This window comes from Terrapene carolina, unplaced genomic scaffold (genome assembly GCF_002925995.2).
Source record: "Terrapene carolina triunguis isolate 2854851 unplaced genomic scaffold, T_m_triunguis-2.0 Scaffold62, whole genome shotgun sequence".
In the NCBI taxonomy this organism is placed as follows: domain Eukaryota; kingdom Metazoa; phylum Chordata; order Testudines; family Emydidae; genus Terrapene; species Terrapene triunguis.
The window spans coordinates 57,845,168-57,857,535 of NW_020664413.1; the positions used below are offsets into that span (position 1 = coordinate 57,845,168).

Genomic DNA, 12,368 nt, shown 5'->3' on the forward strand with positions numbered 1-12,368 from the left:
ACAATTCTGAATGGCAATCAGGTTATCAGTAATAGATTCTAATGACATCAACGCATCATGAGTAATCCTTTCTTATAGAAGCCCTCTGATTCACTAGGACATTCTTTCATATCCCTGTGTATACCTCCAGTTATTCCAAATTTGCATCTCAAATTAATTTGGAATTTTCTGAAGAATTTCATTGTTGGTGCTTATGCAATATTGTCTCATCATACAGATGCAAAATGCTCATTATGACACCAAAAATCTCAAAAGAACATTTACAATTTGCAGGTTTAGAGAGTAGTTGATGGATTTTCTTCTTTATGGATTGCTTCAGGGGAGCAACTGTATCATGTCGGTATAAGTATAGCTCTCTCTATTTTGGCTATCCAATCATCATTTCTATTTCTGCAAGTGATGCAGCATTTAAGATCGCTGAAAGAAAATTTCTTAAAAGGCACAATGGAATATAAATATGAAATTTCAAAGGCACTCAGTAAATTGCCATGTATATACTGTATCTTCTTTTTCTTGTGTACACCTCTACCCCGATATAACGCTGTCCTCGGGAGCCAAAAAATCTTACCGCGTTATAGGTGAAACCGCGTTATATCGAACTTGCTTTGATCCACCAGAGTGTGCAGCCCCGCCCCCCTGGAGCGCTGATTTACCACGTTATATCCGAATTCGTGTTATATCGGGTCGCATTATATCAGGGTAGAGGTGTATTCTAAAAAAAAAAAAAAAAAATGGTTTTGCCTTGGAGCTAGCAGCAGAATGATTTGTCATGAGGTAAAGAGGATGTCAAACTGGAATACTTTATGAAGACTGAGGAAGAATTCAGGCCCGAAGAAAAATAACCCATATATAAAAGCAGCAAGAACTTCAAGTACATATGCTGAATAATCTCTTACTATTGAACATTTGAATTTATCATATAATTTTCAATGTACTATATTGCGTTATGCAGTAAAATCTATAATGAATTATCTGAATTATGCATGTTTTTTCTCTTTCTATATAAAAACCAAAAATGATTCATAGCATACTATATGTTTTCCCCCATTTTTTTGGAATGGAATAGTAATACAAAGGTTACATCTTTGGAAAATGTCATCTTAAAGGGTATGCCAATCTGACTAGTTTTAAATATATTAACATTATTAACAAAAAAGAATGAAAAGGCTCTTCATGAACTAGATGACCAAATCTATCATGCTACCACTAACCTCCCCGCAAATATTTTTCAAAAACTCTGGTTTAAAATAATTATAAGTGAATCTCCAGATAACAGTACTGGAATTCCTGAACATTTAACCTAGTAACTTTTAAATCTTTAAAATACAGAAAAATGTTAAGATGTAAATAGATAGGGTGGTGGGAAACCCTGAAAAGAAGCCTTACCCTTTCTGGCAGGAATCTTTTTTAAAAGAAAGCAAGAGAACCAACATCAGTGTACCTAGGAAAAAGCTAACCCTCACTCACCCCACCATACCACATTGCATATACACGGCCATGAGCACCATTAGGGTAGGACTGAAAGAGATACGTAAAACAAAGTTTAAAGAAAGCTTAAATAAAACCTATATTGAAATAATGACACTCTACCTCAGTAATGGGTTGCCCTTGCTGTGTCAAATCCAGTTCCTGAGGTCTTGTCATTTTATCAATATCCAAGGAGTCCATGCTGGATGCTGCAGAGGTTATGCTGGAACGGGATGAGTTACTGATAGAGCGCACTTCAGCATCACTCACTGTGCCAGCTGATGCTGTCCTTCTATGCTGAGCAGTAACTACAGGTTTAGCATCTTCCATTACAGATTGCTGGGCTGCTTCATCCATGCTCAAAGAAGCCTTCTCTAACTGGGCAGTAATGTCCTCCAAGGAAAAGTTGGCATTTGAAGGCTTAGTTACCCTACCAGATGAAGAGGACGATCCTTTTATACTGCTGTGTTTAGAGGAAAGTCGACCAGCAGGTGGTTTCTGAGCTACTTTTGTTTCTGTGGCTAGACGCTTCATTGCAGCACTATTTGCTGATTGTGACCCAATGCTGCTGAGCTCCTGCTCTATGGAACAAAGATCAGCCATGAGGGCATCCAGATCCACAGTCTCCCCCTGATTCAGGGCTTCTGTAAGGAACAACAGGCATTAGCTTCCTTATGATTAACCCATTTCTCAATCCTGTTCTCTAAGTAGTGCTACTTTGCACTGGACAAGATAGAAACAATACAGTAATTTCACCATTCTGAATCTACAACACTCAAAATAAAAAGTAGTTGTTAAAATTTAATTTAATTTCAGAGAAATACATTTGCCAACATGAGTGCCAGTAATGGAAGCCTATGATGTCAGTGAATTTTTTTTCAAATTTACAGAAATGCTTGATGAGCAACTGTCTGGTTAAAAACCCTGGTTGACATTTTTGAAGCAATGCAGAGATGATCCCTACACATTTTTCATTATTTTATTGGAAGATATGTGGCAAAATCTCCCACACTGCTTTGAAAACCAAAACTCATTTTTTTAAATGCAAGTTTCCTATACTACTGCCAGAGTCATAGATAATGAAAAACTGACAAAGCTTTTTATAATATTTGCTTTTTTGTTTAACCTAAATATTGGACCTAATTACTGCATTTCCCCTTTTATGTGCAATCTTATTTAGATTTTTTCCCCCATTTCTATCCAATGTGGCTTAAGGAACAAACTTATCAATTCCCTCTTTCATTAAAAAGGTTATCAGAATAATTGTTCTTTACAAATAAGTAGATTCTGATTCTCAGACATTAGCTGCTGAAAGACACCCAGTTTGGGACACTAAGAATTCTGTGTCACATAAACAGGATAATACAATGTAAGCAAACTAGGAAATGATGCCCTAGTATGTCTAGATGCTATGTTTTAATGCTGTAGGATTTTAGCGTTTTGTAAGATGGCTGCTTTCTGATAAAACAAATATTCATTCAATGTTAGAAAAAAAAATTGAGGGTCTCAGATAATTCTGTTTACCATTCAAATTGTACATGGAGAAGCGATAGGAGAAATTGGCAATGTTGGTTTCTTGGCGAAGAGGGGATTTCTTTACTGGCTCCATGGGCTTGTCTGTATCCAAACTCTAAAAAATAAATAAATAAATAAATAAATAAATAGAGAAGAGAGAAAAGAAGCTAAAATAAAGTTTGCATTTAATATAACAGGAGCTGGTGGTCAAACAATATTACAAATATGGTTGAAAGCTTAATTTCAGTGGGAGAAATGTAATCTAAGAAAATGAGTTCTCTTTTGTACGATTTGCACTAGAAAAGTATTTAGTTACCATGTTACTGAGATTAACGTCAACTGTCCAACTATGAGAGATGTTAAAATAAATTCATTCTGATGCTATAGAACTGAAAAGAAGGAAAATATATTCTTAAATTTGTTTTTCAGTAGTATTGTTCTACCTCACCATTTTGAAAGAATTACTTTACTGAGATTTTCTACAGTTACCTGGATCAGTTTGACTATCAACGTAATTCAGAAAAAAAAACTCAACATATCAGAAGCAAGAGAGAGGATTTTTTAAAGTAAATTTGCCTAAATTATCAAATTATCTTTACTAATATGGACTATTATTTTTTAAATATATTAGTTATGAAAGTGAGCTTCATTCCATCTTATGAGAAAAGAGCGCGATGTGCATATGTTATCCATTATGGCTTTAAAAACACATGTTGATATGTAACAGAATACTTTAGCAACTGTTATGTGGCTAGATATATTAGACAGTACTCTATGAATATTTTACCATTATAATAAAAATGCTTAATATATTTAATTCGTTTGTAAATTCATGTTCTGCTGTTTTTGTAATTATAGAATCTTAGAAAAGTAGGGCTGGAAGGGACCTTGAGAAGTCATCAAGTCCAGCAGGACCAAGTAAACCTAGACCATCCCTGACAGGTGTTTGTCCAACTTGTTTTTAAAAGCTTCTAATGATGGGGACTTCATGACCGCCTCTGGAAGCCTATTCCAGAGCTTAACTACCTTTCTAGCTAGAAAGTTTTTCCTAATATCTAACCTAAATCTCCTTTGCTGCAAATTTAGCCCATTACATCATGTCCTATCTTCAGTGGATATGGAGACTAATTGATCACCATCCTCTTTATAACAATCCTTAACATATTGGAAGACTTATCAGGTCGCCCCTCGATCTTCTTTTCTCAATACTAAACATGCCCAGTTTTTTCAACCTTTCCTCAGAGGTCAGGTTTTGTAAACTTTTTATCACTGTTGTTGCTCTCTGCTGGACTCTTTCCAATTTATCCAAATCCTTCCTAAATTGTGATGCCTCACCAGTGCCAACTAGAGCGGGACAATTATCTTGTGTCTTACACACAACACGCCTGTTAATACACCCCAGAATCATAATTAGCCATTTTGCAGCTGTAGCACATTGACAACTCATATTCAGTTTGTGATCCACTATAACCCCCAGATCCTTTTCAGCAGTACTACCACCTAGCTAGTTATTCCCCATTGTATAGCTGTGCATTTGATTTTTCCTTCTTAAGTGAAGTTGATTTCAGATGAATTCTCTAATTTGTCAAGGTCATTTTGCATTTTAAACCTGTTCTCCAAAATGCTTGCAACCCCTCCCAGCTTGGGGTTATATGCAAGTTTTATAGCATACTCTCTCCTCTATTATCCAAGTCATTAATGAAAATATCTAATAGTACTGGGCCCAGGGCTGACCCCTGTGGCACTCCACTAGATATTCCCTCTCAATTTGACAGCAAGCCATTGATAACTAGAGTATGGTCTTTCAACCAGTTGTGAGCCCACCTTATAGTAATTTAATCTAGACCACATTTCCCTAGTTTGCTTATGAGAATGTCATGCAGAACTGTGTCAACAGTCTTACTAAAATCAAAGAATATCACATCTCGCTCTCCAGCCTCAACTCCCAGGAGTCATCCCTCTGCACCAGGCCAGGATTAGGGTTGCAGTACCAGGGTAGAGGGTGCTGTTGCAGGTGGTCGGTGCCCAATCGACAGTTTAGTACAGTGCACCCACTGAAACAGGAGGCTACATCTGCCCCTGTTTCAGAATGAGACTGTCTACCTGGAGAGACAATTATACCGTTATAGTTATATCTGTTGTGACGCTCTGTACCTCGGGGGAACACCCAGCACCCCCATGTCCATCCTTGTAAAATGATTGTGTGGTATCCAATGCAAAGTTGATCACGTTGGGTGTCTTCGGAAGGCTCATGATGCAGTGAGCATTGTTGCTACAGTGATGTTATAGTAATTATTTTAACAGTAATGTTATAGATTGTAATTTCATTTATACAGTTATGAAGCTGAAAATGTGCCCTCGTGGCTTAAAGCAAGCCCAGGCAAAAGCTCCCCAAGAGCAGAGAGGCAGTTCACACCTCATCAGGGGATATATGGGACAAACCCAGCCCAGCCTCACAGGAATAAAGGACACTGGCCTAGGCAACAACAAAGGATCTGTTGGACTCTCGAGTGAGTCACCTCCCTTCCTTTGGTCAATTTGGGACTGCGATGAGGTAATGCTCACATGACTCTGAAGAGGGAGGGGGGGGCAAAGTCAGGAGGGAAGAAAACATGTTAAAAGGGAGAGACTTTGCCATGCTCTTCCTCTCTCTTCCACCTACATCTATAGAAACCACACCAAATGACTGAAGCGCTGATCAAAGGGGAGAGCCTGGCTGAAGGGCAACCAGCCAGCCTGTGGTGAGAAGCATCTAAGTTTGTAAGGGCATTGAAAGTGTTAAGATCAGCTTAGAATGCGTTTTGCTTTCGTTTCATTTGATCAAATCTGACTTGTTATGCTTTGACTTATAATCACTTAAAATCTATCTTTGTAGTTAATAAATCTGTTTATTCTACCTGAAGCAGTGTGTTTGGTTTAAAGCGTGTCAGAGACTCCCCTGGGGATAACAAGCCTGGTGCATATCAATTTCTTTGTTAAACTGACGAACTAATATAAGCTTGCAGTGTCCAATGGGCGTAACCGGACACTGCAAGACGAAGGTTCCTAGGGTTGTGTCTGGGACTGGAGATATTGGCTAGTGTCATTCGGTTGCACAATCCAAGGAACAGTTTACATGCTAGAGACTGCGCATGAACAGCCCAGGAGTGAGGGTTCTCACAGCAGAGCAGGGTAAGGCTGGCTCCCAGAGTCATGGATTGGAGTGGCCTGACAGATCACCGGTCCAGAGAACACCAGGGGAACGTCACATCTGCATACTGGTATAAATTTTTTTTTTTTTTTAAATCTCCCATGTAGACAGGCCCAAGTCTCCTAAAAGCGAAGTTTCATAGGAAGAAGTAAGTTTTATCTACTACCAGAGGTAGTATTTTAATTTTTGTTTTGGGATCCAGAGGTGGGGTAGGAGCTAAAGGAAAGAGATTCCCAAACTCTAGGGAAGGGAGATTTAATTCCTGAATGCTTTTCAGCTTCCAAGGTAGCCATGTAGCATTGTTAATTAGTTTGGCAGTTGAACCTCACAGAAATAAGAATTTTATTTCTCTGTTTCTTTCTTATCTTCTTTCAACTCATTTTTGAACTGCGTGATATACATCTTTTTCCCTCCTCACTCAACACCATTAATTCTGTCAGACATCCTCCCCACATTTTGTTTCAGTCTTTGCCCTCAATTGCACTTGAAAAATCCAAGTGATAAAGGTGAATGTGGGCACCTTAAATCATCAATTTCTGCAGATTTAAGTTTAGAAAAAAAATCATTGCTATTCCTTATACCTGGGAAGACAACCATCCAAATGTAAACAATGTAAATCAGTGATGTACCACTGCCTTCCTCAGGCTGCAAACAGATGGCTCTAGTGCCTCTACTTTTATCCAGAGATTTCCCAAGCAGCACCTGAGTGAAAATGTGCCTATTTAGAACCTAACAGGCGACAGTAAAACTGTCAAGAATCATGTGAGTTTACACACTGCTGCTACTGGATACAGTTATGACTATCAGTAAAGGTAGGAACTGGAGTTATTTGTGGGTGATGAGGACCAATATGGAAACTGAGAAGAGTAGGGGAGGCTTAATTCCTCAGACTGAACCCATAGTCTCTGGCCCATAGTTTAGACCTCTTGATAAAGTCTCATTTGCTTATTAAAAAGTTTTGGTCAGGAGTACATACATTATGCATAGTACAGAAATCAAGAGTTATCAAAAATTACTTTGTGTCCCATGAACATTTATATAGATAGGTTCTAGTGACAGGAGCAGAACAAGTTCTCACCTAAGCCTTTGGAAGGTGAATTGGTGAGTTTTATAAGACTGCTAAAAATGCTGGTTGGCTATAGCAAACCAAGAGAAAATCTTGAATGGAACCAAAACACAAAATAAGATACTCCTTAACACCCTGGCACTAGAAAGCAGGATGTCCTGATGCTAACCACTAATGCAAAATGCATTAGTGCTAAATGGTATAAGGTATTGACTGCAAGTGCTACAGGGTTTAAGACTACATTTTGTAACACTTTTATGGTGGGGAGGGGAGGGGTTACGGAGGGCACAGTGAATTCAAAAGATCTCCTGGGCACCATAAAGTTTAAACATATATTTTAAAAAAAATTTCCATCTGGAAAAAAATCTTACTTTGCGGTCCAATAAACATCCAGTGAACCTGGGAAAGAAAAATTCAGAGAAGACAGACCTGTTTTTCCATTGCTCCAATAGTCCAGCTGGAATAGAACAATGAATGCACTAGGAATCTGTGCAGGGAGATACTCTGGATTTCTTGCAAGCTCTAATTATGCTCATGCCAAATCTTAACTGTGACCTCAGCCACGTTAAGGGACAATAACTTTTCAAGTAAATGGACTGTGTGACAGTCAGATATGCCAATCTGTTGATATAGATATAAGACTGTATGAGGTCACTTAAGGTTTTGCATGAGAGCACAAGTCTGATGAAGCTGAGATACATATTACTTTTCAGTGCCTGTGGGAGATGGAAGTGAAAACCTTATAAAGCGATGGAATGTATTGGCAACAGCACTGTGAGCAATATGAAGGTGGCAAAAAACACAGGACACTTTTTCCTTAACTATTTATTTCCAGAATTTTGAGATTTTGCCTGGGTGGGGTAGGTCCTGATGCAAACTTAACTGTCAGTAAATGTAATTTTTGACCATTAATAATACGCCAATAAATTCCAAGAGGTTGTGTGTACATTATGAAGTTAATGGTGCATTATGAAGCTTGCAGATGTCTATGTTGAGGCATACAATTATTAATGGAGCCAATGGCTTTGCAAAAGCTTCCTATCTAGTTAACATTACAAATCTAAGTTAACACAAGATTGTGAAATAAATTTGCCACTCAAATAGTTTTCTGTTCATCTAGGAATGAAGATTTTTCATGGCTCTTTATCCATAGGCTCAGAATTAAGAAAAATTGTTCCTTAAACAAAATGATGTAATATACAACCTGAAATTATTTATTCTATTTAATATCTTATATCTATGCATAAAAATATTATCCTCATTAACTAAAAAGATATTAAAGGACGGGTGCCATTTCCACAGAAAGAACAGTTACTTACCCTACAGTAAGTGTGGTTCCTTCAGATGTTGTAGTCAGTGTGAATCCCATTGTAGGTACGCACGTGACTCATACACATGAGATCAGTGTCTTTAAAATAGCAATATCCACCAGGGCCTTGCATGTACCCTGAGCTGCCTCATGCTCCAATGTGAGGGCATTAAAGGCAGAGCAGCTGAGACCTTCTCGTGGTTCCCTCCCACTCTGAAGTCTATGATAGTTGAAAACTCCAAAATGCAGGGACAGAGGGCAGGTCACAGGGTCCAACTAACAAGAACGAACCCAGTTACCACAGGGTAAGTAAAAGTTCGAGTATGTGTCAGTGTGGATCCCACTGTAGGTTACTGGTAAGCAGTATCCCCTGGGGATCAGGAGATAAAAGGGTTTCAGCTAAATTAGTCAAACAGTGATTGAAGAAATGCTTTCCCAAACTTGGCCTCAGACTTGACTGCTAAGTCAAAGAGTGATGTTTAAGAGGTCAATAGGTTACTCTGCAATGCTCCTTTGTAGATTTCTGATATCGGCATATTCTTAAAGTAAGTGGAAGATGCTGCTCGAGATCTGGTTGGTATAGGCCTTAATGTTCAGTGGGAGAGGTGCACCAGCCAGCTGGCAACACAATAATACTCTGTTATCCATTTTGTTATTTTCTGAAGAGATGGCCTGACTTTTAGAGTGCCAAGCTATAGCCAGAAATAGATAGGAAGACAGTCTGAATGGTTTGGTCCTGTCAATGTAATAAAGTCCTGGACATAAGAAGTTGCATGCAACTTATCTTCCAGTACAGGGTGTGGTTTTGGGAAGAAGACAGGATTGGTTGACTGGTTTAGATTAAATTACGAGAGCACTCTGGGGATGGATTTCATGCGAAGTCTTTAGTATCACGTTACCCCTATGAAATGTCATATAGGGATCTTCTGACAGACACCTGAACCTCATTCACTCTTCTGGTTGAAGTGATAGTCACTAGAAAGACCATCTTCAGAGGGAAGTGATGCAAGAAGCATTCCAAAAGAGGTTCAAACCGAGACTCCAACAATCTGAGGAGGACTATGTTGAGATTTCAGGCAGGAGTATGATCTCTGACTGATGGGAAAGCATGCAATAGTCCTCTGAGAAACTTCAATTCCCGTCTAGTGAGAAAATAAGAACATAAGAGTGGCCATATTGGATCAGACCAATGGCCCATCTAGCCCGGTATCCTCCCTTCTGAGAGTAGCCAGTACCAGATACTTCAGAGGAAATAAACAGAAGAGAAAAACTACTAAATGATCCATCCCCTGTCCTCCAGACCCAGTTTCTTGCAGTCAGAGGTTTAGGGACATCTGGAGCATGCGGCTGTGTCCCTCACCATCTTGGTTAATAGCCACTGGTGGACCTATCCTCCATGAACATTTCTAATTCTTTTTTAAACCCAATTATACTTTTGGCCTTCACAACATCCCCAGCAAAGAGTTCCACAGGTTGACTGTGTTTTGTGAAGAAGTACTTCCTTTTGTTTGTTTTAAACCTACTGCCTATTAATTTCATTCATGACCCCTGGTTCTTGTGTTATGTGAAGGGGAAAAAACACTTCTCTATTCACTTTCTCCCCACATTCATGATTTTATAAACCTTTGTCATAATCCCCTTTAGTCGTCTCTTTTCTAAGATGAACAATTCCAGCCTTTTTAATCTCTCCTCATATGGAAGCTATACCGTATCCCGAATCATTTTTGTTGCCCTTCTCTGTACCTTTTCCAATTCTAATTTTGAGATGGGGTTACCAGAACTGCACACACTACTCAAGGTGTGGGCATACCATAGATTTACATTGTGGCATGATGACATTTTCCATCATCTTATCTCTCACTTTCCTAATGGTTCCTAACATTGTTAGCTTTTTTTTGACTGCCGCTGCACATTTTCAGAGAACTACCCAGGATGACTCCAGGATCTCCTTCTTGAGTGGTAACAGCTAATTTAGACAACATCATTTTGTATGTACAGTTGGGATTATTTTTTCCAATGTGCATTACTTTGTACTATCGAAGATGAATTTCATCTTCTATTTTGTTGTCCAGTCACCCAGTTTTGTGAGATCCCTTTGTAACTCTTCGCAGTCAGTTTTGGACTTAACTATCATGTGTAATTTAGTAGCATCTGCAAACATTGCCACCTCACTGTTTACCCCCTTTTTCAGATCATTTATAAAATATGTAGAACAGCACATAAAAGACTGAGCACAACCATACAGGCAGATGGCAAGATGAAATTGCTGTGAGGTGGACCTGGATAGAGGTGAACAAAATGCCAGCTTGTTTTAAGTAGTACAGGATCTTCAGTAACAATGCCTGGACTGAGTCCAGACCATATTTGGCTGCCCATACCGAAACCCTCTTCTATGTAGATGAGTAAGTCTTTCTGGTCAATGTTGTCTTGCTCTGTATCAGGAACTCTTGGACCCCGAGGGAGCAGTCTCTGTCTGCAGTTTTCAGTCAGCCCAAAGGCATGCAAGCAGTGACTGAGTCACAGAGTATCTGGCAGGGGTGCTGTGAGATCAGATCCAAGCAACCTGAGAGCTGGACAGGCAGATGACTGAACATTTGTAGAAGGCCTGTCAACCAAACTGCCTCTGCCAGTAGGCAGTCATGAGAATGATCATTGCTTTGTCGTGTTTTATTTTGGATACTATCATAAAGATCAAAGGAAACCAGTGGAAAGGCATTGAGAAGGCTTTGGGACCACTACAGAAGGAAGGCATTTGGTAACAACTTCAAGCTCATACCTCCTCTGAAACAAAAGTTCTGGCACCTGACATTGGTGGCAAACAAGTATCACAGGGTCCCCAATGAAGGAACATCTCATCCATGATGGATCTCCACAGTGACCACTCGTGAGTGGTAACACAGTCTCCTCAGACATTTGCCAGAGTGTTGCTGACTCCTGGGAGGTGAAGAGCTAGCAGAATTAACTGCTGTTGGTAGCACCATATCCAGAGCTTGATTGCCTATAGACAGCAGGGAGAAGAGTGTGTACTTCTTTGTTTACATAGTCCATTGCAGACTTATTGTTTGTCAAGAGCTGCACTGTGGAGCTTTGACGAACGGGTAGGAAGGATGTGCAGGCTAACATAATGGCTCTGAGCCCCAGGACACTGACGTGCCTTGCATTTGTTGATGGTCCAGGTGGGCACCCCTACTTATCCCTGATCTGTGATTAAAATCATTGTTGGGGAGGCAGAAGAGAATGGTAGCCCTCCACGCATGTTTTTGGGTTCCACCACTTCGCTTCTGCAATGATGTGAAGTGTAACCACCACCTTCTTGCTCATTTGGTGTTTATCTGGAGTATAGACCGACCTGAGCTAGAGTTGAAGAGGCCTCAGGTGAAGTCTGGCAAGCAAAGTCAGGAATGTGCACAATGACATATAGCCCAGCAGTCCCAGACATCCTTGGTCCATGGTAGCTGGGTTTGAGTCTATCTGAATTAATAGTGACTGCATCAACAAGAACCCTGACTTTGGGAAGGTACGCTCTCACTAACCAGAAGTTGATCAAGGCTCCTATGAACTCTATTAGCTGTGATGGGATAAGAACCTATTTTTTTGGAGTTCACCAGAAGGCCTAGCCGAGAGAACAGGGAGAGGGCATATTACAAACGTGCTGCAGTTTCCTGGTGAGATCTGCCCTTGTTCAGCCAATTGTCCAGGTAAGGGTAAACATGAATGACCTTCCTTCTGAGATATGTCGCTACTACCTCTAGGTACTTTGTGGAGACTCTGAATGATAATGATTGGGCCCCATTGTGAATCTTAGGTACTTCCTGTAGCCG

At 39.7% G+C, this 12,368-nt stretch overlaps 1 protein-coding gene across 4 annotated transcripts in view; it reads right to left on the reverse strand.

Annotated features, from left to right (window-relative positions):
• RAPH1 (Ras association (RalGDS/AF-6) and pleckstrin homology domains 1) overlaps positions 1-12,368 on the reverse strand; it is a 157,822-nt gene that overhangs the window by 78,173 nt on the left and 67,281 nt on the right. For all 4 annotated transcript variants that reach the window (XM_024206455.2, XM_024206430.2, XM_024206439.2 and 1 more), the window contains 2 exons: positions 2,992-3,097; positions 1,591-2,111 (listed from right to left, as the gene is read on the reverse strand). In XM_024206455.2, coding sequence (XP_024062223.1) covers positions 1,591-2,111; positions 2,992-3,097 — 627 coding nt within the window. The remainder of the gene's footprint in view (positions 1-1,590; positions 2,112-2,991; positions 3,098-12,368) is intronic.